The following is a 24,082-nucleotide window of genomic DNA, read 5'->3' as shown; positions in this document are numbered from 1 at the left end:
AGGTCTTCTTCCTAAGCAAAAAATTACGGCTGCCTTGCGAATGCTTGCATATGGAGCATCTGCAGATCAAGTGGATGAGATCGCAAGGATGGGAAAAACAACGGTTCTGGAGTCCCTGATGCGGTTTTGCTTTGCAATTGAAGCCCTCTACACCAATGAGTACCTTCGGCAACCTACAACAAGGGACTTGCGAAGGCTTCTGAGGAAGGGTGAGATGCGAGGCTTCCCTGGCATGATTGGAAGCATCGACTGCATGCACTAGACATGGTGGTTCAATTATTTGTCTGGAAAAAACAACATCTATCGATTCAGCATTTCGCACACCGTTCTCACCGATAATGGTTTGCAATTTACCAACTCTAAAGTCATGAACTGGTACAAGGAATTCGAAACCTGCCATTTCACTTCCAATCTACGATACCCCTAGGGCAATGGTGAAGTAGAAACTTCAAACAAAAGGATCATTCAATGCTTGAAAAAAGACTTCAGTAAAAAAAGGGCAAGTGGCCAGAAGAATTGTCTGGAGTTCTATGGGGGTATCACATTATAGTTCGGAAAGCAACTAGAGAAACCCCATTTTTCATGGCTAGTTTTTAGTTTTCATTGTTTTTAAAATGAAAAGTGGATTGGTAATTACTTTCAGGTTTTAGTTCTGAAATCCAAATTTTATAATAATAATAATAATAATAATAATAATAATAATAATAAGTAACTTTGGTTTTTGGTTTGCAGTTTTCAATTTTGTCACACTAAAAAAAAGGTAGTAAACAAACACGTTTTCAATTTATAAAAATGTTAAAATAAAACTGAAAACAATACGACTATCAAATGGCCTCTGAGTTAAGGCTCATTTAAGAAGTGTTTTTAAATGACTGAAAAGGTTTTGGGAAATTTTATTTAAACCCATCTAACCTATTTCTACACCCAGCTTACTATTTGCACCCATTTGATTTTTAACTAAACTATTAATATCTCTTTAAACCTAAATTTAATACGTAATATACCCCAATAAACCCAATTCAATATGTAGATTTATTTTTACCCCCATGTGATTTTTAGAAGCTAAATTTGATGTGTTTAGACCTAAGTTCTTCCACAACACAAAAGCTGATAATTCAATTGTTACCAACAGAATATGCATGCATGCTAAAAATCACTGCAAAAAGTGGTGTATAGTTATGGGGTTGTCCTTTTGGAAATCATAACTGGGAAAAGGCTAGAGAGGGCTACGACCCCAGTGGGGAAAGTTAGTACACACATAAACAAAGACTGGAGAAGGCCACCTGTTGGGAGTGGTGACGGGTTGTGTTCGGGTAAGTGCTTGCCTGATTTTCTAACAGAGAGGAGTACCGCTCTTATAGCGTGGAAGCTACTACACAAATAACTTCTGCCATAATTAACGGTTAGACTTATGGTATTGAGTTAGTTTATTACTTGGTTTGCTTCTAGTGACAGAGGCTTTAAGTGCTTCAATAGAAATTCAACTGGTGTCTCATCTAACGAGTTTTAAGTTCACTTAGACTTGTTGAGAATGTGTCAACTTGCACAATTTTCACCTCATTAACACAAGCCCTATAACGTACCAGTGTAAATTGTATACAAATGAAACTTCTAAAATAGAAAAGCTTGTTGATTTCTTATGTTTGCTCAATTAATGATTTCATTCATGCATCATTAGTGTGCTGGATTTGAGCATATTTTAACATTACAAATGCCTTAAGAAATTGAACTTTCAATTAAAACAATCAGTACAAAAGTAGCGAACGAGGAGTCCACTTATGGGCAATTCAACCAGTTATTGGGTCCTTTCACACCAGACATTTAAAATTGTTGGATGCTTTCGTTGTTGTTTTAGCCGGAAGGTAGGATGCTTTCGTTGTATTTGTTGAAAAAAATTACAGTAAATAACTTCTACAGTCTAAAAAATTGAAATCAAATGAACAAAAAATTCATAAATTGAGTCATACCTTGATTGGAGGATTCAAAACTTCAAAATTACCAACCATCAATAAAAGAAAACTTATTTTTCTCTGTGAAAGCTATTAAGGTTTTAGCCAGAACGAACGTAAAATAAACAAAGAGTGATCGTAAGGTTTAATTATAGTGTTTGGGTTTATTGATGAATTTGAGTTTGATTATTAATTTCATTTTGTACTTAATATTAATTATGCAATAGCGTAAAATAGACAATTAACATTTAAATTTTAAGTTGGGTGTAAAAAGAGTTTAAATGGGTTTAAATAAAATTTCCCAAACGTTTTTAAAGAAAATGTTTTTGAGTTTCAAGCAGCACCAGTTATGTGCTTCTTGTTTGAAGCATTTCAAGTGCCTTTCTAGAATTAATTTACATTTCTACTAAGAATTGATTCCAAAAATATTTTTTTCTAAAAGCTTTTTGTGTTGTTTAAAAGAATTTCTTAAATGAGCTATTACCTGTAGTTTCGATGTAAAACCAATCGAATCCGGACTGTGCACACCCAACCCACAGTACGAAAGGCCCAATTGCAAAGAACTTTGGGTTGAAGGCCAGCCCAATCCATAAACAACCACAGGGAACGACGCCCTGTTCTTCATCCTATATCATATACTTCCACCTATCCAATTCAACACTGAAGCACCATATTGTTCCACAAATGGCCGCTCACTCTCTCTCCAAGCTTCCAACGACCATCTCCGCCCTCACCCACAATCACAGAACTAAACCCGATTCAAGACCCAACAGTTTGCTGAGCCCATGGCTGGGTGCCAACAGCCTTTCGCTTCCGCCCTCAAGTCTGAGAGTCAGAACCCAAGAGTCAAAGCTCCACCCTTTCTCAGCCACCGTCTGTCTCAGCCTCCCCACCGCGTAAGTCCTACTCTCTCACACCTCCACCGCCCTAATTCTCTCGAATTTTCAATTTTACATTTCTTCACGTTTTGGATGATCAAGCTGTTGTTTCAGATGCTTCTGATTTGGTCGTTGCAGAAATGAGGGAATAGTTTCTTCCACTGAGAAAGTGCCCAAGTGAGTTTTTTTGTTTGATTTTTTTGGTGGGTTTTTGGTTTTGGTTTCTGGGTATTGTTGGGATTGAGGTTTTGGTACTGGGTGGGTGGATGCAGGTGGTCTTGGAGGGCTATAAAGTCATTTGCCATGGGTGAATTAGAAGCCAGGAAGCTCAAGTTTGCAACTACCGGGACTGAAGCAATTCTCATGGGGATCCTCATTGAGGGTAAGCAATTTTTTACCATTCTATGCTTTTTACCATTGAGGGTAAGTAACTTATTTATTTTTTTGAATGTTTTTTCTGTGATCATCTTCCTATAATTTGTGTTACTGCTGCTATAATTATGTCGTGATTCCATTTTCGATCATGTTGAATCACACTTTGAGGTGGAGTTAAACAATCAATAGAATTACAGGACTAATATTCGTAAAACTAGAACTGCAAAATTTGAAATTTCGATGGTTGCAGGATATAATATAGTTTGGAATGTGGATGACAATAATGTGAACTGCATATGTTGAAGCTCAGTTAGCAAATTGTGGTGGTTAGAAGGGCCTCGTGTAGTTGTGTGCACGCTTCTACGGTTATAGTTTATGCACAATAATCACTTGTGATTGTGAAATTAGTGAAGGTATGATCCAAAACAATTAAAAGCTAAGCGGGAATGCAAATATAAGATACTTAGACTGTTATCATCTTTACCAAGAAAAGACAACAATCTTATGAGTATCTGATCCTATCACATACATACGCCGTAGGGATTATGTAGTATACTTAGCCGTCTTTGCTTTGAGCTGCAGGAACTAGTCTGGCAGCAAAATTTTTACGGGTAAATGGAATTACACTTACTAAGGTGCGTGAAGAAACAATCAAGTTGCTTGGGAAAGCTGACATGTGGTTTTTCAGTCCTGAGCATCCAGCATTGACTGAGGAAGCTCAAAGAGTACTTGATTGGGCTGTTGATAAAAAGAAAAAATCTGGTAAGTTTCCGGGCTTTCTTATTCATAAATTTTTTTTTATTCTTTGGAAATTCTTTTTTATATTTTTTGGTGGTGGTTAATTTTTATTTCTACGACAATGATGAATTTTTTTTATATTCCAATGCCATGTAAAACCCTATCAACAGACATATCTCGTTTGGAGTTTGAAAAGTAGTTGTATGTGTTCTTTGTGAGATGGGGAATATCAGATTTAATGGTTTCAATGAATGATTAACGAAATCTAAAATATTGTTTTATGTGATTGTCGACTGCAAACTAGAATAGACCTATCTGAAATGGAGATTGTGTTGCTACTTGTGCCGTGTACTCTTGCGGAATTGTTTGGTTGATCTCCAAGGGCACGTAACCATTTTTTCTTATCAGAATTATCCACTCGTATTCCTCCGCTATGAAGTCTACGTGATTTAATTTCTTAACATGTGAACTGCAGGTAATAGTGGGGAAATTACAACTTCTCATCTGCTTCTTGGCATTTGGTATGAAGGGGAATCTCCGGGTCACAAGATATTGGCAGGCCTTGGCTTCAATGAAGAAAAAGCGAAGGAGCTGGAGTCTTTAAGTACTAAACCTGGATTCATCGACGGATAATATCTTCGATTAGTGTTCATTGATCGATCTGTGATGCAAATTTCTTTATCAAAGAGGGAAAAACGATGTTAATGGTATTGCAAATTCATCCCTGTACAATGAATTTGTTCTTGTTTAATTTTGCAATTCGGAGAAAAGTTTATTCATATGGAATGTCATGCGAGTTAGCCGGATTCTTTCCGCCATGAAATTGGATCGTCCTCATATGATTTTCAACGCCACAGTGGCCTCTTGCTCTCTACCAATATCTTGACTGCATATAAATTGCGCACTTTTTATGCCAGGGGATGTTTATCTTACAATTTGACATATGGATTCATGAGGAAGAAATAACCCCACAAACTACAGAAGTTAACTGAAAGTTACTCTTTTGAAAAAAAAAACATAAAAAACATTGCTAGAACCGGCTTTCGGAGTCATGGTTTCATAGTTGGTGATCCGAAAGCCGGTTACCTGTTCCGGTTTTACTGCGATGAGATGACCTCTCTCAGGTTATTCTTCATTTCTTAGACTTCAGCATCATCAACCCTCTCCACAGTTTTGTGATTTCCATCTCTGTTAAGTTCTGGTGTTTGACAACCAACCGAGGTAAGTGTTTGTGCCTTGCAAGCTTCTTCTTCCAATTGATCCTCAAAAACAAAAATTATCAACAGAATTAAGCATGCAACCATCCCAATTAAGAACCCTCCCAACAATCCTCTGAGCCCAAGTGAAACCTTGAAGGCTAAAACAACTCCTAAGGGCAAGGCCAGGAGGTCAAACCCACCAAGATTTGCATACATGACTAACCACGGCCACGCTGTTCCCCTGACAATTCCTCCACACATTGCTAAAGGGAAATTCGCCACCTCCGCTAAGGCCATCAGCGGCATCATCTTCTTCACGCCTCCTAAAATTCACGTGTCGTGGGTGAACAAAGACCCCCAACTTCCTCTGGCTGCTAACATCACCAAACCGCCCAAGAAACCCGAGACCACACTCACTACAACAGACATAAATGCAGACTGATAAGCAGGGCCTGCTCTGTTTGCTCCAAGCTCGTTGCAGGCGCATGTTGATGCACATGTTGCCAGAGAAAGCATCACTGAGTATAGTAGATAGTCGAAGTTTAATACAATGGCTAAACTCCCACCGACTGCTTGGCCTTCTAAAGCCGGCCTGTTAGCAACATCAGAATCTCATAGCACCACCATTCAAGGCAGGTAGTGAGGCAGCAAGGTCCACAAAGCTTGAGCAGCCTTTTCCAATCATTGACACGTTGATCAAGCCATCCCCCCTTCATTCCACCTCCTTCCTTTGCCTTAATTTCAATCACACACACATACACCGCAAGTAGAATCATAACCATGGGATCAGTGATCCACACAGACATTGCAACTCCCTCGAGACCCTTGGCTTTCACAAGCAAGATGTTAACAGGTACGTTAAAAGCAAGCGCTGGACCCGAGCAGAACATTGAAGGCACTGTGATGCCTTGTGAATTCCAGTAGGCCTTGATGGGACATAAGAGTGAAGTAACTACCAAGTCTGGCAGGAGATAAAACAGGTATGTCTTTGCAACCAATGAAATGTCTTCTTGCTGGCTGAAATGGATGAGGATTTTGTCAACGTTGTGCCACAAGAACAAAATAGGAAGCGTCACGAGAAGCAGCAAGAAAGTTACCATGAGAAGGGTTTTGGGGAGGAGCTTGATATTTTTAGCTCCAAAAGCATGACCACAAATAGGTTTCATGGCAGCACAGAGCCCGTTTAAAACTGAGAAGCCGGTGACATTAGCGAAAGTGAAGCCAAGCGTACCACCAGCCAGTTGGAGCTCCCCGAGCCTGCCGAGAAAAGCTGTTGTGATGGCTATCTTGGCAAACATGTCAAGTTCACAGCCACAAGAGGAAGAGCTATTCCCCTTTGTATTTTCAGCTCCAAAAGCATCACTTTGAAGAAGTTGCCTGGCCATTTTTGAGAGGCTTTCTCAGTTGGTTTCTCTTCAAAATGTGATATTGTTGTTGCAGACATTTTCAAAAAATGGTTTGCAAGAATTGGTGGGTTTGTTAAATGGCTTCCAAATATAATTTTTTTCAAAGGGAAAGAAGAAGGTTTGGCTTTTGTTTTTTGTTTTCCTTCTTCTCTAGAGATAATACTGATTATTTATGGTGCATGGGTTTCGTGAGGATGTTTGTTTCCTAAAAGAAGTAAAATTCACAGGCTCCTTTTGTAACTTACTATTGTGAAAGAAGAGAGAGACAGAGAGTTGGTGGTCGATTTATAGTGCGTGATGATACTGCAAGGGCCCAAACTAAACCTTCATGCTTATTGATCACCATAGAATCTCATGAAACTTGTGGAATTTGTTTAGGTTATAATGATAGTGATAAGAAGAAAATCACCACTTGTAGCAAACTACATACAAGAGGTAAACTCGAAAGAAAGAAAAAAGGCAAAATAATTGAATGAAAATGCCAATCAAAACTTCTGTCTCATTCTGAAAATGACATAATCAACTTGATCAGAACGGATGTGCTCCCCCTCTTTAATTTAATGCTGAATAAGAAGAAACTTGATTTAACATGATAAGAAGTTGGCTAATGGCCAACTTAACTAGTTGAGAAAATTCGCAATCATGATAAGATCCAATTGTTGTTAATTTAGTAGTAGAAATTCTTATGATGTTCATATAGTGCACAACTTGTACTCACAACTAATTTATTGGTTAAATGTAGTTAGAATCCTCGAGGAATGACTTGTTTGGATTTATGAATAATGGTGAAAACGAATACGGATTAAAGTGAACAAAAATTAACTTGTGATGGAGAGTATTACATGCAAAACGTACAATGCCTTGGAGGCTTCAAATTCTTATTAGGAATTCCTTTTTTTTTTTTTTTCGACGAAAGATAGGAAATTTATTAGACTTAAATATGCACAGTTACATTTGCATCTTATACTAGAATATTAAAAAGAAATTCTGGTCCTAACTCATCCCAGTCAAATCACCCACCATGCTTAACAGCGTATGCCCATACCAAATAGGCCACACGATTGCATTGCCAGGGCTAAAGCAGAACCTCACCAACTGGACTCAGGACTCGGATCCGTTTGAATTGGGACCCATTATTGATGCTATAAGTCGAGAGGGTAGGCGTCAAAAAAGGAGAATTGAGGAAGTAGAGGGGATGGGTACGGATGATATTTGTATTCCTAATAAGCGAGCTTTTATTTTACTGAGGCGGAGGAGACCAGCCGTGATGGGTCTCCACGGTCGCCATGAAAACATTATGCTGGAACTGTCAAGGAATTAGGGGTTGCTTGACAGTTGATGCCTTGGTGGAGCAGGTGCAGCTCCACAACCCCAACGTACTGATCTTGTTGGAAACAAAAAATAAAAGCAATCGCTACAAATATTTACTTAAGTTGTTACAAATGGATTTTATGCAACCGGTGGAACCAAAAGGTATTGGTGGAGGTTTGTGTGTTTTTAGGAAAGATGTGGCGAATATCTCTAGCATTGTTTGGAGCAGTTTTTACATTAAATTGGGGGTGGGCAGTGATCCGATTCAGCCGGAATGGAAGATGACAGCAGCCTATGCAAGTATGGATGATAAAAAACGAAAACGACAATGGGCTAAGCTAAGTAAGTGGATCAGTAGCTCATAGGGGAATTGCATGGTGATTGGAGACTTCAATGATATTATGGATGACGAAGAGAAGGAAGGAGGGAACTATCGTTCCATGGTGAGTACGAGCGACTTTTGGGATTTTTTGGCGAATAATGAGCTCGTCGATTTGGGTTTTGAAGGTTATCCCTTTACTTGGAGGAATAAGTGGGATGATGGTTTGATTCAACAAAGGCTTGATGGTGAAGTGGCGACCTTAGGATGGGTGAATTTGTTCCCTGATGCGAAAATTAAGCATGTGTGTTGATTAAGGATGCATACTTAGTTTTCATGCATGAATTTGATGCTAGAGTATAAGGGAATTTAACCTAATCGTTATGAACTTATATTCACAAGTAGTAAAAGTCACTAGTCATGATTGTGTTAAGTAAATTTTGGGCATAAGTATCACGCAGTTCATAGTTACGAATGCCTTGTCAATGCTTATGATTTTCACAAAGTTTAATGATCTTTGATTGTATCTCTATTATGTTGTTCATGTAGGGAACTTGATAAGAATAATTTGGGTTGTCAATGCGTATTCCATCCAATTCAATGAAACTCGGAAAATCTGAAAGTTATTTTGTGCTTTTCACAATTAATTTGGGGCATTGTCATTCATGGTTTAAAGGGATAATAATTGGAAATCAATTTGTTTTGCATATGTGCATGTGTGGAGAAAGACCCTCTAACTAGCCTTTACGCATTCAATTCAACCAATTTAGTGTCTAATCTGTTTAGTTTTACAATCTGCCTAGTTTAGTTAATTAATCAAAATCAATCCCCTTTAATATTTTATGTCTTAACTTAGTTAGAATCTGTTTAAGTTTAGTTCTACTAGTGTTTAGAGTCAAGTAAATGTCAAAATTCGTCCAAATAACGCATTAGTTCTTATTTGTGTTAGTTTTGTCTCAATTCGTCATAATATGTCCATATTGAGTCTTTTGAGTTTTTAGTTCAATTTTCGTCCAAATCACTTTCTAGGACCTGTTTTGAGTCAATTTAACTTAGTTTGTGTGTTTTGAGTTTATTTAGCTTGTTTTGAGTTATTAGATTCTAGTTTTCAGTTTTTAAGCCTAATTTTATGTTTTTGAGTCAGTTTTGAGTAGATTAGTATCCCTAGTTAATCTCCGGTTTAGAACGATCCCTACTTGCATATATACTACAATTGTCACAAATAGGGTTTAATTTGTGTGTCAAGTTAATTTACACATCAAATTTTGGTGCCGTTGCCGGGGATTAGCAAACTTGCTAATCCCTTTTGTTTGTGTGGTGTCAGTGTTTCTTAAGGTCATGTGTGTCATTTGTTTCTTTGTTTCTTTCTGTTTGTGTTTGCCGTGCTCTTTTAGAGTGGTTGCTGATTTGTTTTGTTTCTTTCTTATAGGTACTAGTTTATGACTCGTAGTTCTCAACCTATTCGTGAGAATATATTGGAGTTTGATGACGATTTTGAACGAATGTTAAGAAGAAAGAGAAGGCATCCAGAACCTAGTCCACCTAGTTCTGAGGCCGAATCTGAAGAAGAAGAAGTGGAGAGGAAGAACAAGCCATGGCTACGGATAATCGAACAATCAAGGAGCTTTTAGCCTCGGGGTTAGACAATGCCGTGCCTTTATGCATTCAATACCCTAGGGAGGCTCAAGGTAAGACCGATGAGTTCAAATTGAAGTCAAGCTTGTTGCATCACCTTCCCAAATACCATGGGTTGTCCATGGAAGATCCAAACAAGCATCCTAAGGAGTTTGAAGTGGTTTGTTCGAGCATGACACCCATCAATGTCGATGGGAACATTTTGAAGATGAAGGCCTTTCCATTTTCCCTTTTGGAAAAGGCTAAAGATTGGCTATATGAATTGGCACCTGGAACCGTTACTTCTTAGGAAAACATGAAGAGAGCATTCTTAGAGAAGTTTTTCCCAACTTCGAGAGTCATTCTCTTGAGGAAGAGGATTAGTGGCATTCAAAAAAATCAAGGGGAGTCTTTTCCATCGTACTATGAGCGTTTCAAGACTATAGTTGCATCGTGCCCTCAACATCAAATGAAGGAAGATCTCTTAATTCAATATTTCTACGAGGGACTCCTTCCAATTGAGAGACAAATGCTAGATGCTTCAGCAGGAGGTGCTTTGGTTGACAAAACACCGGTGGCTGCCAAGGTCTTAATTGCAAACCGAGCCTTGAATGCACAACAATATGAAGGTGTTGGACAAAGAGAACCTTCATGGCAGCAACAACAAGTGAATGAGGTAAGTGCAATTTCTGAAATTCAAGCTCAATTGGCTAATCTCACTGTTCTTATGTCACAGGTTGTCGATGGATCCAAAGTGTAAGGTACAGCCATATGTGGAGTGTGCTCCATGCAAGGGCATCTCAATGATCAATGTCCTCAATTAATAGAGAATGAAGGATGGGAAAACGCCAATGCCATAGGTTATCAAGGCCAAAATCAGCAAAGGAATAACCCATACTCAAATACATACAATCCGAGTTGGAGAGACCATCCAAACTTCAAATGGAAGGAGCCCCAACAACCTTAGCAATAAGGAGGATATAAACAGCCACTTCTTGGGCTTTATCAAAGGCCATATGTACCACCACAACCTCTACCACAATCTGCCCAACAAAATTCAGGTTCGTCTTTGGACAATGATAAAATGCTTCAAATACTAACTTCTTTAACTCATGGATTACAAAATCAAGCCAAAGAGATGTGGGAAGTGAAAAAGCAAATTGGGCAGATGGCGGAGTTCATGGGGTAGCTTAGAGAAGAAGGCAAACTATCTAGCTCAACCATTGTCAATCCAAAAGGAGGTTTTGAACCCGCTAAGGCTATCACCTTGAGAAGTGGCAAGGAAGTTGGACCCAACCCCAAACCAACCAAATCAAGTAAAAAAAAGGACGAAAAGCTGCTGCTCGAAGAGGATGAAGTGGACAAAGCCACGACAAGGGTGGAACAAACCTTGCCGCAGCCCCCTAATGCATCAAAGTCGTCCCAAACCACCAAGGTAAGTCCAAATTCGAATTTTGCTAGTTCTATTCCACTAAATGTGCCATTTCCTAGTAGGTTTAGGCAATCAAAGAAAGAAGAGAATGAAAAAGACATTCTGGAAACCTTTAGGAAAGTTCAAGTCAATATCCCGCTTCTTGATGCAATCAAGCAAGTTCCTAAGTATGCCAAATTCTTAAAAGAGCTTTGCACAACAAGGAAGATGATTTCAAGCAAGGAGGTGGTCTAGGTAAATGAGAATGTTTATACGGTGTTACAAAGGAAACTACCACCTAAATCCAAAGATCCAGGCAGTTTTACAATTTCTTGTGTTATTGGTAATACTAAGTTTGAACATGCTATGTTAGACTTAGGAGCTTCAATTAATGTTATGCCTTACTCAATTTATGCATCTATGAACTTAGGAGAGCTAAAAAACGATGGTGTGATTATTCAATTAACTAATTGTTCTAATGCATATCCAAAAGGAGTTTTGAAAGATGTTTTGGTGCAGGTTAACAATTTGATCTTTCCAACGAACTTTTATGTGCTTGACATGGAAGATTCAGCCTACTCTACCCCATTGCCAATCCTCCTTGGGAGACCTTTCATGAAAGCAGCCCGCACCAAGATAAATGTGTTCCAGGGGATGTTAACAATGGAATTTGATAGGGAAGTTATTGATTTCAATCTTTCTGAAACTATAAAATATCCTAAGGATGATCATTCTTGTTTTTCTATTGATATATTTGATTCATTGGCGCAGGACTATCTTGACTCCTTGGAGAGAGATCCCCTTGAAATGACCATTATAAAAGGAATGGGACTCAAAAACCAAGGGGCAGGAAAGGACCAAACCCATGGCAAGCATGAAGAGGTCTTTGCCGTGCCTACATGTGAAGATGAGGCCGCGATGGTTGCTGCCCTTGAGTCGTTGCCACAACACCTTGGTAAGCTCCAAACCCAATTCCAATTCCCGTTTCTACTAACAAGTTGTTACCTTCAGTGATTCAGGCACCCGTTCTTGAGCTTAAACCATTGCCGGATCACTTGAAGTATGTCTATTTGGTAGAAAAAGAAACATTACCCGTCATTGTCTCTTCAACACTCACGGCAATGGAGGAGGAGAAATTGATTTGGGTGTTGAAAGAGCATAACACAGCCATAGGATGGACCTTGGCCGACATTAAAGGTATTAGTCCTACAACTTGTATGCATCGCATACTTCTAGAGGAGGGGGCTAAACCAACTCGAGAGGCTCAACGCCGGCTCAACCCTCCAATGATGGAAGTTGTGAAAAAAGGAGATTATCAATCTTTTTGATTGTGGAGTGATTTATGCTATCTCGGATCCGTTGGGTTTCACCGGTTCAAGTTGTGCCAAAGAAATCTGGACTGACTGTGGTGAAGAATGTCGAGAATGAGCTTGTGCCAACCCGTATCCAAACAGGTTGGAGAGTGCGCATTGACTATAGGAAGCTCAACGCCACCACAAGGAAAGATCACTTCCAAGGAAAGATCACTTCCCTTTGCCGTTCATTGTTCAAATGCTTGAAAGGTTAGCCGGTCATTCTTTTTATTGTTTTCTTAATGGTTATTTGGGATATAATCAAATTGTTATAGCTCTAGATGATCAAGAAAATACTACTTTTAATTGTCCATTTGGTACTTTTGCTTATCGTCGAATGCCATTTGGTTTATGTAATGCATCAGCCACCTTTCAAAGATACATGGTAAGTATCTTTTCAAATTTTGTAGAGAAGATTATTGAAGTTTTCATGGATGATTTTAGCGTATTTGGTGATTCGTTTGATGATTGTTTAGATAATCTCACATTAATCTTGAAACAATGCATTGAAACTAACCTTGTTTTAAATTGGGGAAAATGTCACTTTATGGTAAAACAAGGCATAGTTTTAGGACACATTGTTTCGGCCAAGGGTATTAAGGTTGACAAATCGAAAATAGATCTTGTACGCTACTTACCCTCTTCTACTTCGGTTAGAGAGGTTTGTTCTTTTCTTGGACATGCAGGATTCTATAGACAATTCATCAAGGACTTTTCTAAGATTTCCCAACCTCTATGCCGACTTCTCCAAAAAGATGTGCCCTTTATGTTCAATGAGGAATGTGAAAAGGCCTTCAAACACCTCAAGGAGATGCTCACTTCAGCTCCTATCAATGTTCCACCAGATTGGAGCATTCCTTTTGAGTTTATGTGTGATGCATCAAATTATGCATTAGGAGCTGTTTTAGGCCAAAGGAAGAACAAGCAGCCACATGTCATATATTATGCATCCCGGACCCTCAATGATGCTCAATTGAACTACTCCACAATGGAAAAAGAACTTCTTACTGTTGTTTTTACTTTAGATAAGTTTCGTTTGTATTTACTTGGTACTAAAGTCATAATCTACTCTGATCATGCAACGTTAAAGTACTTACTTATGAAGAAGGAGGCCAAACCAAGGCTTATTCGTTGGATGCTCATTCTTCAAGAATTCGATATCGAAATCCAGGACAAAAAAGGAAGTGAAAACGTGGTGGCTGACCACTTGAGCCGTATGGTGCATGAGGAGGATGCCGTGCCTATCCCAGAGACATTCTCAGATGAGCAGCTGCTGTCCATAGAGGTAAGTGTCCCATGGTATGCTGACTTAGTGAACTATTTGGTGTCTAAACAAGTTCCAAGCAACCTAAACAAGCACCAACGTGATAAACTTAAAAAGGATGCACGTTTTTATCTGTGGGATGACCCATATGTGTGGAAAAATGCCCTGATCAGATTCTACATAGGTGTGTGCATGAAACAGAGTTTAATTCAATTTTAACTTTCTGTCACACTTATGCATGTGGGGGTCATTTTGGCACCCAAAGACCAGCACATAAAGTTTTAGAGTGTGGATTTTATTGGCCTACTATATTTAAAGATGCTAGAACTTTTTGTGTGACTTGTGATCGTTGCCAAAGAACGGGCAATATAGGTGCAAAAGACCAAATGCCGCAACATCCCATCTTTTCTGTCGAAATTTTTGATGTTTGGGGTATTGATTTTATGGGTCCTGTTCCTTCCTCTCATGGTTTTGTTTATATTTTACTTGCCGTTGATTATGTTTCGAAATGGGTGGAAGCAAAAGCCACCCGTACTAATGATTCCAAAGTGGTTGCAGAATTTGTGAAAATTAACATATTTGTAAGATTTGGAATGCCAAGGGTTCTTATAAGTGATGGAGGTTCTTACTTTTGTAATCGGACCATAGAGGCGTTGCTCAAGAAGTATAATGTCATGTATAAGGTTTCCACACCTTATCATCCTCAAACAAGTGGGCAAGCCGAGGTTTCTAATCGAGAAATCAAGTAGGTTTTGGAGAAGACCGTTGGGCCAACTCGGAAGGATTGGAGCTTGCGTTTGAATGATGCATTGTGGGTGTATCGTACCTCCTACAAAACACCAATTGGAATGTCCCCATTTCGGCTCATCTATGGGAAACCATGCCATCTTTCCGTTGAATTGGTGCACAAAGCACATTCGGCTGTCAAGACGTTCAATATGGACATAGATGCCGCTGGAATTCATAGGAAGCTTCAATTGAATGAGCTTGAGGAGATAAGGAATGAGGCTTATGAGAACATGCGCATTTATAAAGAGAAAACAAAGGCTTTCTATGACAAGATGATTCGTAGCAAGATATTCTCTATAAGGCAGAAAGTGTTACTTTTCAATTCTCGCCTTCGTTTGTTTTCGGGTAAGTTACGTTCTAAATGGATTGGTCCCTTTGTTATTACTAATGTCTTTCCTTATGGTGGAATACAACTTCAAAGTTTGAAGACGGGACATGAATTTAAAGTGAATGGACATCGTTTGAAGCCCTACTATAAGAATTTCAAGGAGCATGCAATGGAGGACATACCCTTCCAAGTCGTGAGCCCTATTAAAGCTTAAAAGGAGGTATTGTCCGGCTGGAAGACGTTAAAGCATGTGCTTCTTGGGAGGCAACCCATGTGTTCAAACGAGGAGATGATGGAATTCTAGCTCCAAAACCAGATTTGCGTTTTTAACCCTACTCTTTATTGCTTTTACTTTGCCATGATTGTCATGTTTGTTAGTTGTGTTATTTGTTTGTTTGTTTGTGAGTCTATGCTTAAAACATTGAGGACAATGTTTGGTTTAAGTGTGGGGGGAGGGGGGGTAAACAAGCTGTTTTTGCATGATTTTCGTGGGATTTTATCACCTATCAATTCTAAAGTTGTTACTCACTGTTTTTAAGTGTTTTGAGTGTGTTTTGGAGTGTTTTTATGTGTCTTAAACAGAAAATACGAAAATTTGAAAAAAAACATCAAAAAAGAGTGTTTGAAAAACCCAAAAGAGTCGTTTTTAGAGTCATTTGTGTGTGTTTGTTTGTGTCTTAGGGTACCTTCCAACTTATTGATGAGGATTTGGTTTTTAATTGCATGACTGTTAAAGAAAGTTACAAACATGGATGCAAGTTTGATTTGCTCTTTGGTTTATGCTTTGTTGTAGTTGACATTTACGAAATCACATGTAATCACAAAAAGGAAAAAAATTAGTTTTTGTAACATGCTTGAAGGAAGAAACTCAAACTAACGCTACAACCCTGAGAGACTTGAGCCTAAACTTTATTTGGAGAGTTATTAATCTTGATGTTTTTGTTTTCTAAAGTCGTTGCATGATCTCATTATTCTTTGCTTGGTTGCTACTTAGAATGCGTTTCATCACTATAGTTCCAAATACTAGAACTCATACCTGTTTCATTCAAAGCATGAAATTGATTAGCATAACAAATAACAAGATGAAGTTGTTTAGTTTAAGCCCAGAGCCAAAAAGCCTTAACCCTTTGTATATGTATTGTAGGATTAGCCCCTTTAAGCCTTATTTAGTCTATTTTCTTTGTTAACCACATTATCCTTACCTAGCCTACAATAGGAATATCCATACCCTTGTTCTTAAAGTATAGTGGAGTATGACTTTGAGGGAATTTCTTTTGTTCTACAAATTGCAGAAAAACAAGTGTGAGGGAAAGGATTTTCGTTGGAATTCCATGAAGATATTTGTTTATATGAAAAAAAAAAAGAGAAAAAGTTGAAGAAAAGAAAAGAAAAAAAGAGTTGAAAATAAGTGAGAATGAACTCACAAGTGTTGGTTGTTGAAGAAAGGGTCCAAAAGTTTGAATATAGCCCTAAGTGTTGTGTGAATCTTCCTTTCGTGTTTAGAGTTGATTGCTGCATTCAAAAGTAAATTCTAAGTGCTTATTTCATTACTTTGCTTACTATTGCTTTAAGAACATTTGTTTATCCTTACCTTTCTTTATTAGCCGATACCTTAGTCCCGTTACAACCCTTAGACTTCGATCTTGATTGTTATGTGTTTCAATATGTGGAGTTTAAAATTGGTATGAGCATATGGTATCCCTGGTTCTCGCGTCTAAGTAGTGGCATTCCATTCATGAGATCATATTCATGTTAATAATTCCAAAAAGTGCCTTATTTGATTATACATATGTGAGTATTAGTCTACATGTTTACATCAATCTTCTCACATATACCTAGTGTAGGGAGTGTAGTCAGAAAATCTGTATGAAAATAGAGTGTATCCAGTGAGGAATTGAGGGAATTCTCTAAGGCATGTTACTACATTCAAAATCATGTTTTAATTGATTAAATGGGAGCTAGTGAGTGGTGACTATGGTTAAGTATATGCTTGAGGGTAAGGATGACTAAAATCTATGTGAGTGGTGATCTTTAACATGTCATGTTGCATTGGAAATCCCTGAGGTAATGTTGGAAGGTTTAGGTTGTGTTTTGTTTGTTTTGTTTGTTCCATTTTGCTCGAGGACTAGCAAAAGCTAAGTGTGGGGGAATTTGATAGGAGCATATTTATGCTACTTAGTTATGTTGTTTCCTTGCATTTAGTTAGTTATTACTATTTATTATAGTGTTTTAAGCTATTTTCATGTGTTTGTAGGTCCTAATGACAAAAGAAAAAGCAATTTTGAGCCTTTTAGGGCAATTTTGGGCTTATTATGGATAGCTTGCATATGGAGCAAGGTGGATGGACGAATTTGGAGTCTAAAGAGGCTAGGAACATGCAACAAATCTGGAGAAACAAGTTTAAGACAAAGAAGATAAGGAAAGAGCAAGAAATATGGAAACTTATCCTAAAAACCTTATCTTATCCAAACCTTATCCTATCTTATCCTGACCTAATCTTGTTCCACCTTATTTCCGGCTATAAGGGGACCTAAATACATGATTTCTAGAAGCCTTATTTGCTCCTAAAAGGGTGCCGCACCCTTCCCCCTTTATTCCTTCTAGAAGTACCAAAATCTGCCACAAACCACATAGTTTCTAGAAGGCCTAACTTCTGGCAAATTTCCCTAACCTTTTTTCTCTTGGATTCTGATTTGAATTGGCCCTTTTTCCTTGTGGATTTGGATTGTATAAGTCCATATCAGAAATTAATTGGGCTATGACTTATTTCCCAAGCCTTGTGCAGCACCCTAAGGGCCCTAATTCTTTGTTTCTGCTAAGTTCTAACCCTCATTCTGATTTCCTAGGGTTTGCCTTGCATTATATATACATATCTAAGTTTTTTCGCATCCTCCTTCAGAAAATCACCTTTGCCGCAACCTTGGGAGAAGAAGGAGGTTGCCGTGGCTTCCATAGGAGAAAGAGGACCTTGTGCCGCAAGCAATCTGCATCCATTGGAGATTTTCAGAGTTCTTTCTTTCCTCGTTTCGTTTCCATGTTTAAAGGGATAATAATTGGAAATCAATTTGTGTTGCATATGTGCATGTGTGGAGAAGGATCCTCTAACTAGCCTTTACCCATTCAATTCAACCAATTTAGTGTCTAATATGTTTAGTTTTGCAATCTACCTAGTTTAGTTAATTTTTTCAAAATCAATCCCCTTTAATATTTTGTGTCTTAACTTAGAATCTGTTTAAGTTTAGTTCTATTAGTGTTTAGAGTCAAGTAAAGGTCAAAATTCGTCCAAATAACCCATTAGTTCTTATTTGTGTTAGTTTTGTCCCAATTCGTCATAATCTATCCATATTGAGTCTTTTGAGTTTTTTTTTAGTTCAATTTTCGTCCAAATCACTTTCTAGGACCTGTTTTGAGTCAATTTAACTTAGTTTCTGTGTTTTGAGTTTATTTAGCTTGTTTTGAGTTATTAGATTCTAGTTTTATGTTTTTGAGTCAGTTTTGAGTAGATTAGCATCCTTAGTATCCCCGGTTTAGAACGATCCCTACTTGCATATATACTACAATTGTCACAAATAGGGTTTAATTTGTGTGTCAAGTTAATTTACACATCAATGAGCACTAGTACAAAAAATACTTTGGGTGACATAGGTCCTTTGTCGCACAAAGTCAAAAAAACGTCGCGCGACAAGCGTCGCGCCACGCCTGTGAAAGAAGGTTTTGCGCAACGAAGAAGTTACATGCGTCACGCAAAGTGTCTTTGCGTGACGTAGTAACATGCGTCACGCAAAGTGGGTTGGTGTGACCAAGGTGTGCGTCACGCAAAGTGGGTTAGCGTGACGTAGGATGCGTCACGCAAAGTGGGTTGGCGTGACGGAGGATGCGTCACTCAAAGTGGGTTGGCGTGACGTAGGATGCGTCACGCAAAGTGGGTTGGCGTGACGGAGGATGCGTCACTCAAAGTGGGTTGGCGTGACGTAGGATGCGTCACGCAAAGTGGGTTGGCGTCACTCAAAGACACTTTGCGTGACACATACCTACGTCACGCAAACCCACTTTGCGTGACCTATGAAACTTTTTCGTCGCGCAAAATTTTTATGTTTTAATTTTTTTTTAATTTTTTTGACAAAAATATTTTGGATTTATTAATATTTTTGATTTAATTTTTAATAAATATTGTAATTATTCTAAACAATAAACAATAAACCAAGAAAAAATTTAATTATAAACCATATGAAAATGTGCATGCAAGATGTCTAAACAAAAAAAGAAAAAACTACAACAAGTAGTCTTCTAGGTTTGAAAACTACTGGGTATCGGGTAGGTGAGGTGGCTGGGAGGTCGAAGGTGGAGTAAGATCAGGTGCTGGCAGTTGGATTTGGAGACCAGACACCGCTAAGGCTTGTACAATCATACTCATCTGCGCCCTCATCTGTTCGTTCTCAGCTCTCATTTGCTCGTTCTCCGCCTTTATATGCTCGCTCTGGGCCCTCATCTGCTCACTTTGGGCCTTTATCTGCTCGTCCTCGGCTGCAAGCTGACCTTTTAGGGTTGTCACTTCCTCCTTTAGGGCGTTGACCTCTCCTGTGGTCGATTTGGAAGAAGAGGCACCCGTCTCACGAACCCACGCCTTCCCCATACCCCGAACAACCTTGCCATGAAGACGACCGTACTTTTGATCCAGGACCTTAGTCATGATCTGAAAACCTACATCCTCAGGTAAAGTGACGTCCTTCATCGGGGTTTCTGAGGGAAGTTGCGATGTTGCTTCTTGGAGAACAGCATCGCCCTTTTCCACCATAGTAGCCTGTAATAATAAAGAAAAAACGTATAATGGTTAATAACAAAATATAAATAATATTTGAACGATTCATAAATATAAGAATAATAACAATTACATCTACTTACATGAAGATGCTCAGCGATCTCATTGCCAGGTCGAACGTAAACGTCCTTGAACACGTCGATCTCTGGGAACTTAGAACCCTCCTAAAAAAAAAAAAAACCATTAGGAAAATTTTATTAATCAATAATAAAAAATAAATTGTATAAAATTTCAAAATTAATATACTTTTACCTAACGTCGTGTCTCAAGCCTATACGAAAAGGGCTTCGAACCGGAATGGTGGAGAAGTGTCTTAGACTCCCGAGCTATCTTGCCAGCAACAGATTTCTTCTGTTAAACACACAATATACATGTTAGTGTGACTATTTGAAAGAAATTATTTAAAAAAGCTTAAAAAAATAACTAAAAATTTAATGAATTATTATTAAAATATTAAGTACATACCACAAATTTTGGGTCCGTAAAATGGTTGCAGAGCCATTCCCAATCCTCTGGCCGGTCCTCCAACTCGGATGGGCAACCCTCTAGGCGAGCAACCTCTGGATCATTAAATTTCTTAAAATGCGCATGAAGATCGCTCTTCCAATTTTTGTACCGATTTGCGAAGGTCTCGTCTAAGTAGGTGATGACCTCAGGGGATATGTCCTTAAAATCAAAATTGACCTACAAATAAAACAACAAAATAATAGTAAGAAATTTAATAATATTAAGATAATATACTTTGGTTTATAATATTTGTAAACATAATTAAAAAAATGATAAAAGGCCAAAAATTAATATACTAACCGACAACTTGTCTCGCACCAGTATCTTCGTCTCCTGAGGAATTTCTGCCCAAGTCTCCCACTGCATAGGACAACAATTCTGAATAACACAACCACAGCTAGTAGCGACGATGCTATGTTGCTGTGAGGTAGCCGCTCCACGATGTCGCGAGTCATATGCAATCTTGATCAAGGAGGCAGACAGACGTACATTCTGTGCCGTCTTCAGCATTCGATTAGGCCCCCTGGTTTTTTTTTTTAGCTATCCAAAAAAACTTAAATGGTGAAAATCCTAAGCTTAAATTTCTATAGAAAATTTTGCAAAACCTCCCCTAATAGTATATCATTTCCCAAAACCTTAAAAAAGTAAAATAACAGTAATTCACAACCCGCAACAAATTTTCACAATCATAAAAATAATAGTTTTAAAATGAAAAAAAAATACAACGTAGTGAGAATTAGGAAAAAAAAAACTACCTGGCTGGGAGCCCCCATCCTCAACTCTGGATGATGAGGAAGTGTGAACAGAAGGCTCCAAATCGCAGCGGTGCCGGTGAGGCCGCCGTGCACTGAGCGACTGAACCGACACTGATGACGTCGATGATACAGGTACCTGGGATTCCGTAGCAGTAGCCTCAGTAAGGGGTGTAGGCTCCCCAATCAATGGAGCACTCATGGATGGAGTAGTAAATGCTGATAATGCGGGAGGCGCATTGGTCACACTCCTACGACGAGTGATCAACTGCGACATCTATACACTTTTTGAAGAAAGCATTCAACTCAACATCATTTGAAAGACAAACTTATCAATAAGAAATTTAACAAAAGAATAGAAAACAAAAGGCGAAAGCATAAATCTTTTCTCGCTAAAAAGAAGGTAAAAGGCTTAAAAGCATGCCACACAAAATGTTGAAAGAATACCTTTTCAGCTTTTATAATATTTGCTTAATGGAATATAGGATTTCAAGGTTCAACCACCAAGTTCTTGATGAGAAATACATAACAAAAAGAAATTGTGCAAAGGTCTAATTAAACCAATGTTATAACAATGGAACGAAAAGTTTCACATGCCGAAACTGAAACACACACTACACTGCTACAACTTAGAAATTAAAATGCCAATTATCTAAAGTTAGTCAATTCTACTTCACATATCACACATCACAACTTAGTCAATTCTGAAGTTAGTCAATTCTAAAGTTAGTCAATTCTAAAAACTTCACACATCACATATCACATATCACAACTTAGTCAACTTAGAAATTAAAATGCCAATTATCTAAAGTTAGTCAATTCTAATTCACATATCACAACTTAGAAATTAAAATGCCAATTATCTAAAGTTACTAAATTCTACTTCACATATCACACATCACAACTTAGTCAATTCTAAAGTTAGTCAATTCTAAAAACTTCACATATCACATATCACACATCACATATCACATATCACAACTTAGTCAACTTAGAAATTAAAATGCCAATTATCTAAAGTTAGTCAATTCTAAAGTTAGTCAATTCTACTTCACATATCACAACTTAGAAATTAAAATGTCAATTATCTAAAGTTAGTCAATTCTACTTCACATATCACACATCACAACTTAGTCAATTCTAAAGTTAGTCAATTATCTAAAGTTAGTCAATTCTAAAAACTTCACATATCACACATCACATATCACATATCACAACTTAGTCAACTTAGAAATTAAAATGCCAATTATCTAAAGTTAGTCAATTCTACTTCACATATCACAACTTAGAAATTAAAATGCCAATTATCTAAAGTTAGTCAATTCTACTTCACATATCACACATCACAACTTAGTCAATTCTAAAGTTAGTCAATTCTAAAAACTTCACATATCACATATCACACATCACATATCACATATCACAACTTAGTCAACTTAGAAATTAAAATGCCAATTATCTAAAGTTAGTCAATTCTACTTCACATATCTAAAGTTAGTCAATTCTACTTCACACATCACAATAACTCAATTTTTTCCTACTAATGACAAGTTCGCTTCTAAATGCAATTGGTTTTCTCAAATCATCTTAAACCCAAATGCTCAATGGCTATACAATCACAAATTATGATTCAAAATAATTGAAATTGTGCTAAATGGCTATACAATGGCTGTATAAGACAATAAGGTCTTAATCACATTGATCTAGTACAATCGAAAAGGCCTCCGTGCATGTTTTTCCAAATATACCCAGGTTACAGAAATACCTTGTTCAGCTGGTAGTGAACTTTGATTCCCTGTAGTATCCTTTTAGAGATGTTCCACCATACCCAAGTCACCGATAAGATTCCCAGAGGGAACACACTCTTTCCAACCCTAAGTGTAAACTTCACCAGTCTCTGTAGAATGTAGATTGACCAATAATCCCAATTAGTTCACATTCTGGTCCTGTAGAAATTCATTACAAATAAATTGTTTATGTATGAAAAAGACATGAAGCCCGTGTTTATTCATCTAGAATTCACTACAACCACAAATTAAAAACATGAAGCCCGTGTTTATTCATCCAGAAAGCACAGGAAAAACAAATTAAAAACACCAAATTTCCACTTTTAAATCTTCTTTTTTTCCTATGATGTCAAATAACAACAATGATTCAAATAACAATAATCATTACTAAAAAATTCGATTCATAATTCGATTCAAATAACAATAAACATTTGAGCACAAATTCAATTCAATAGGGTAGGGGACTGAACATGGGTGTGCGGGTGGTGGTAAATGGGGACAAGTCGTTCCCCCCTTAAATAAATTTGTTTTTCAATCACAAAACGAAACAACTCTGGGCCAGTGGTTCATATGCATTTCGGAAGTAGAATCTCGATGCAGTAAAATGTCTATATACTATGCCTGACAGGCTGACAGCCCACATTTAAGAAGCATTACGAATTCAACTCTCAGAAGGATCAATATATATCCTTTCCTTAAAATCTCCATTCAAGTGAAACCCTGCTTAATGTAAAGAAATTTTGGAAGACAAGCTCACCCTAATCCCTAAATAACAATGAACTGCAATTTCACCCTAATCCCTAATCCCTACAATGAACTGCAATTTCACCCATCCCTGCTTTCAACTCCTGCAACTCTGCCACTGCAAGAAGCACGGCTGCTAACGTCGTCGAATCAAAACCCATCCCACCCACAACCATATCTCCAAAACCTCGTATGGAATCAGCGTAATAACAATTCCTCACCAACCCAGATATCATCGTATTCCACAAAACCGTGTCCTTCTCGGGCAATCCATCAAACACCTTCTGTGCTAACTCAACCCGGGAAAGCTTGAAGTAAAAGTCAACAACAATCGACCCAACATACAAATTCAATCCTAACCCATCAACAATCGAGTGCGCGTGCAGCAAAATCACAAACCCTAATCGTAGTGAAACCCTACAATGAACTGCAATTTCACCCTAATCCCTAAATAACAAAAACCCATCGCAAATCACAAACCCTTACCTTGATTTTGGGACTTGATTCCCGTCGGCTTCGAGATTCGTGTGGCTACCTGTC

The 24,082-nt window shown here is 38.0% G+C and overlaps 2 protein-coding genes and 1 pseudogene across 3 annotated transcripts; 1 reads left to right on the top strand and 2 right to left on the bottom strand.

Annotated features, from left to right (window-relative positions):
• The first annotated feature begins 2,577 nt into the window (after positions 1 to 2,577).
• LOC137722796 (ATP-dependent Clp protease ATP-binding subunit CLPT2, chloroplastic) lies at positions 2,578 to 4,786 on the top strand. The gene is made up of 5 exons (XM_068461888.2): positions 2,578 to 2,845; positions 2,966 to 3,004; positions 3,100 to 3,209; positions 3,785 to 3,964; positions 4,416 to 4,786. The coding sequence occupies exons 1-5, from the start codon at positions 2,634 to 2,636 to the stop codon at positions 4,571 to 4,573; spliced, it is 699 nt and encodes a 232-aa protein (XP_068317989.1). The 5' UTR covers positions 2,578 to 2,633; the 3' UTR covers positions 4,574 to 4,786.
• Positions 2,609 to 6,711, bottom strand: LOC137722257 (protein DETOXIFICATION 56 pseudogene; annotated as a pseudogene). Its single transcript, XR_015961539.1, has one exon. The product of XR_015961539.1 is annotated as a protein DETOXIFICATION 56 pseudogene (transcript).
• Positions 6,712 to 19,677: 12,966 nt separating this feature from the next.
• LOC137734187 (uncharacterized) lies at positions 19,678 to 21,307 on the bottom strand. Its single transcript, XM_088691911.1, has 7 exons — positions 21,015 to 21,307; positions 20,865 to 20,869; positions 20,560 to 20,799; positions 20,218 to 20,436; positions 20,005 to 20,103; positions 19,836 to 19,916; positions 19,678 to 19,734 (listed from the first exon to the last, which is right to left on the bottom strand). The coding sequence occupies exons 1-5, from the start codon at positions 21,286 to 21,288 to the stop codon at positions 20,005 to 20,007; spliced, it is 837 nt and encodes a 278-aa protein (XP_088548037.1). The 5' UTR covers positions 21,289 to 21,307; the 3' UTR covers positions 19,678 to 19,734; positions 19,836 to 19,916.
• Between the last annotated feature and the right edge of the window lie 2,775 nt (positions 21,308 to 24,082).

Source organism: Pyrus communis, chromosome 4 (assembly GCF_041283825.1).
Source record: "Pyrus communis isolate YQ-2024b chromosome 4, ASM4128382v1, whole genome shotgun sequence".
Taxonomy (NCBI): Eukaryota; Viridiplantae; Streptophyta; class Magnoliopsida; order Rosales; family Rosaceae; genus Pyrus; species Pyrus communis.
This window is presented reverse-complemented; position numbering and strand designations above follow the sequence as displayed.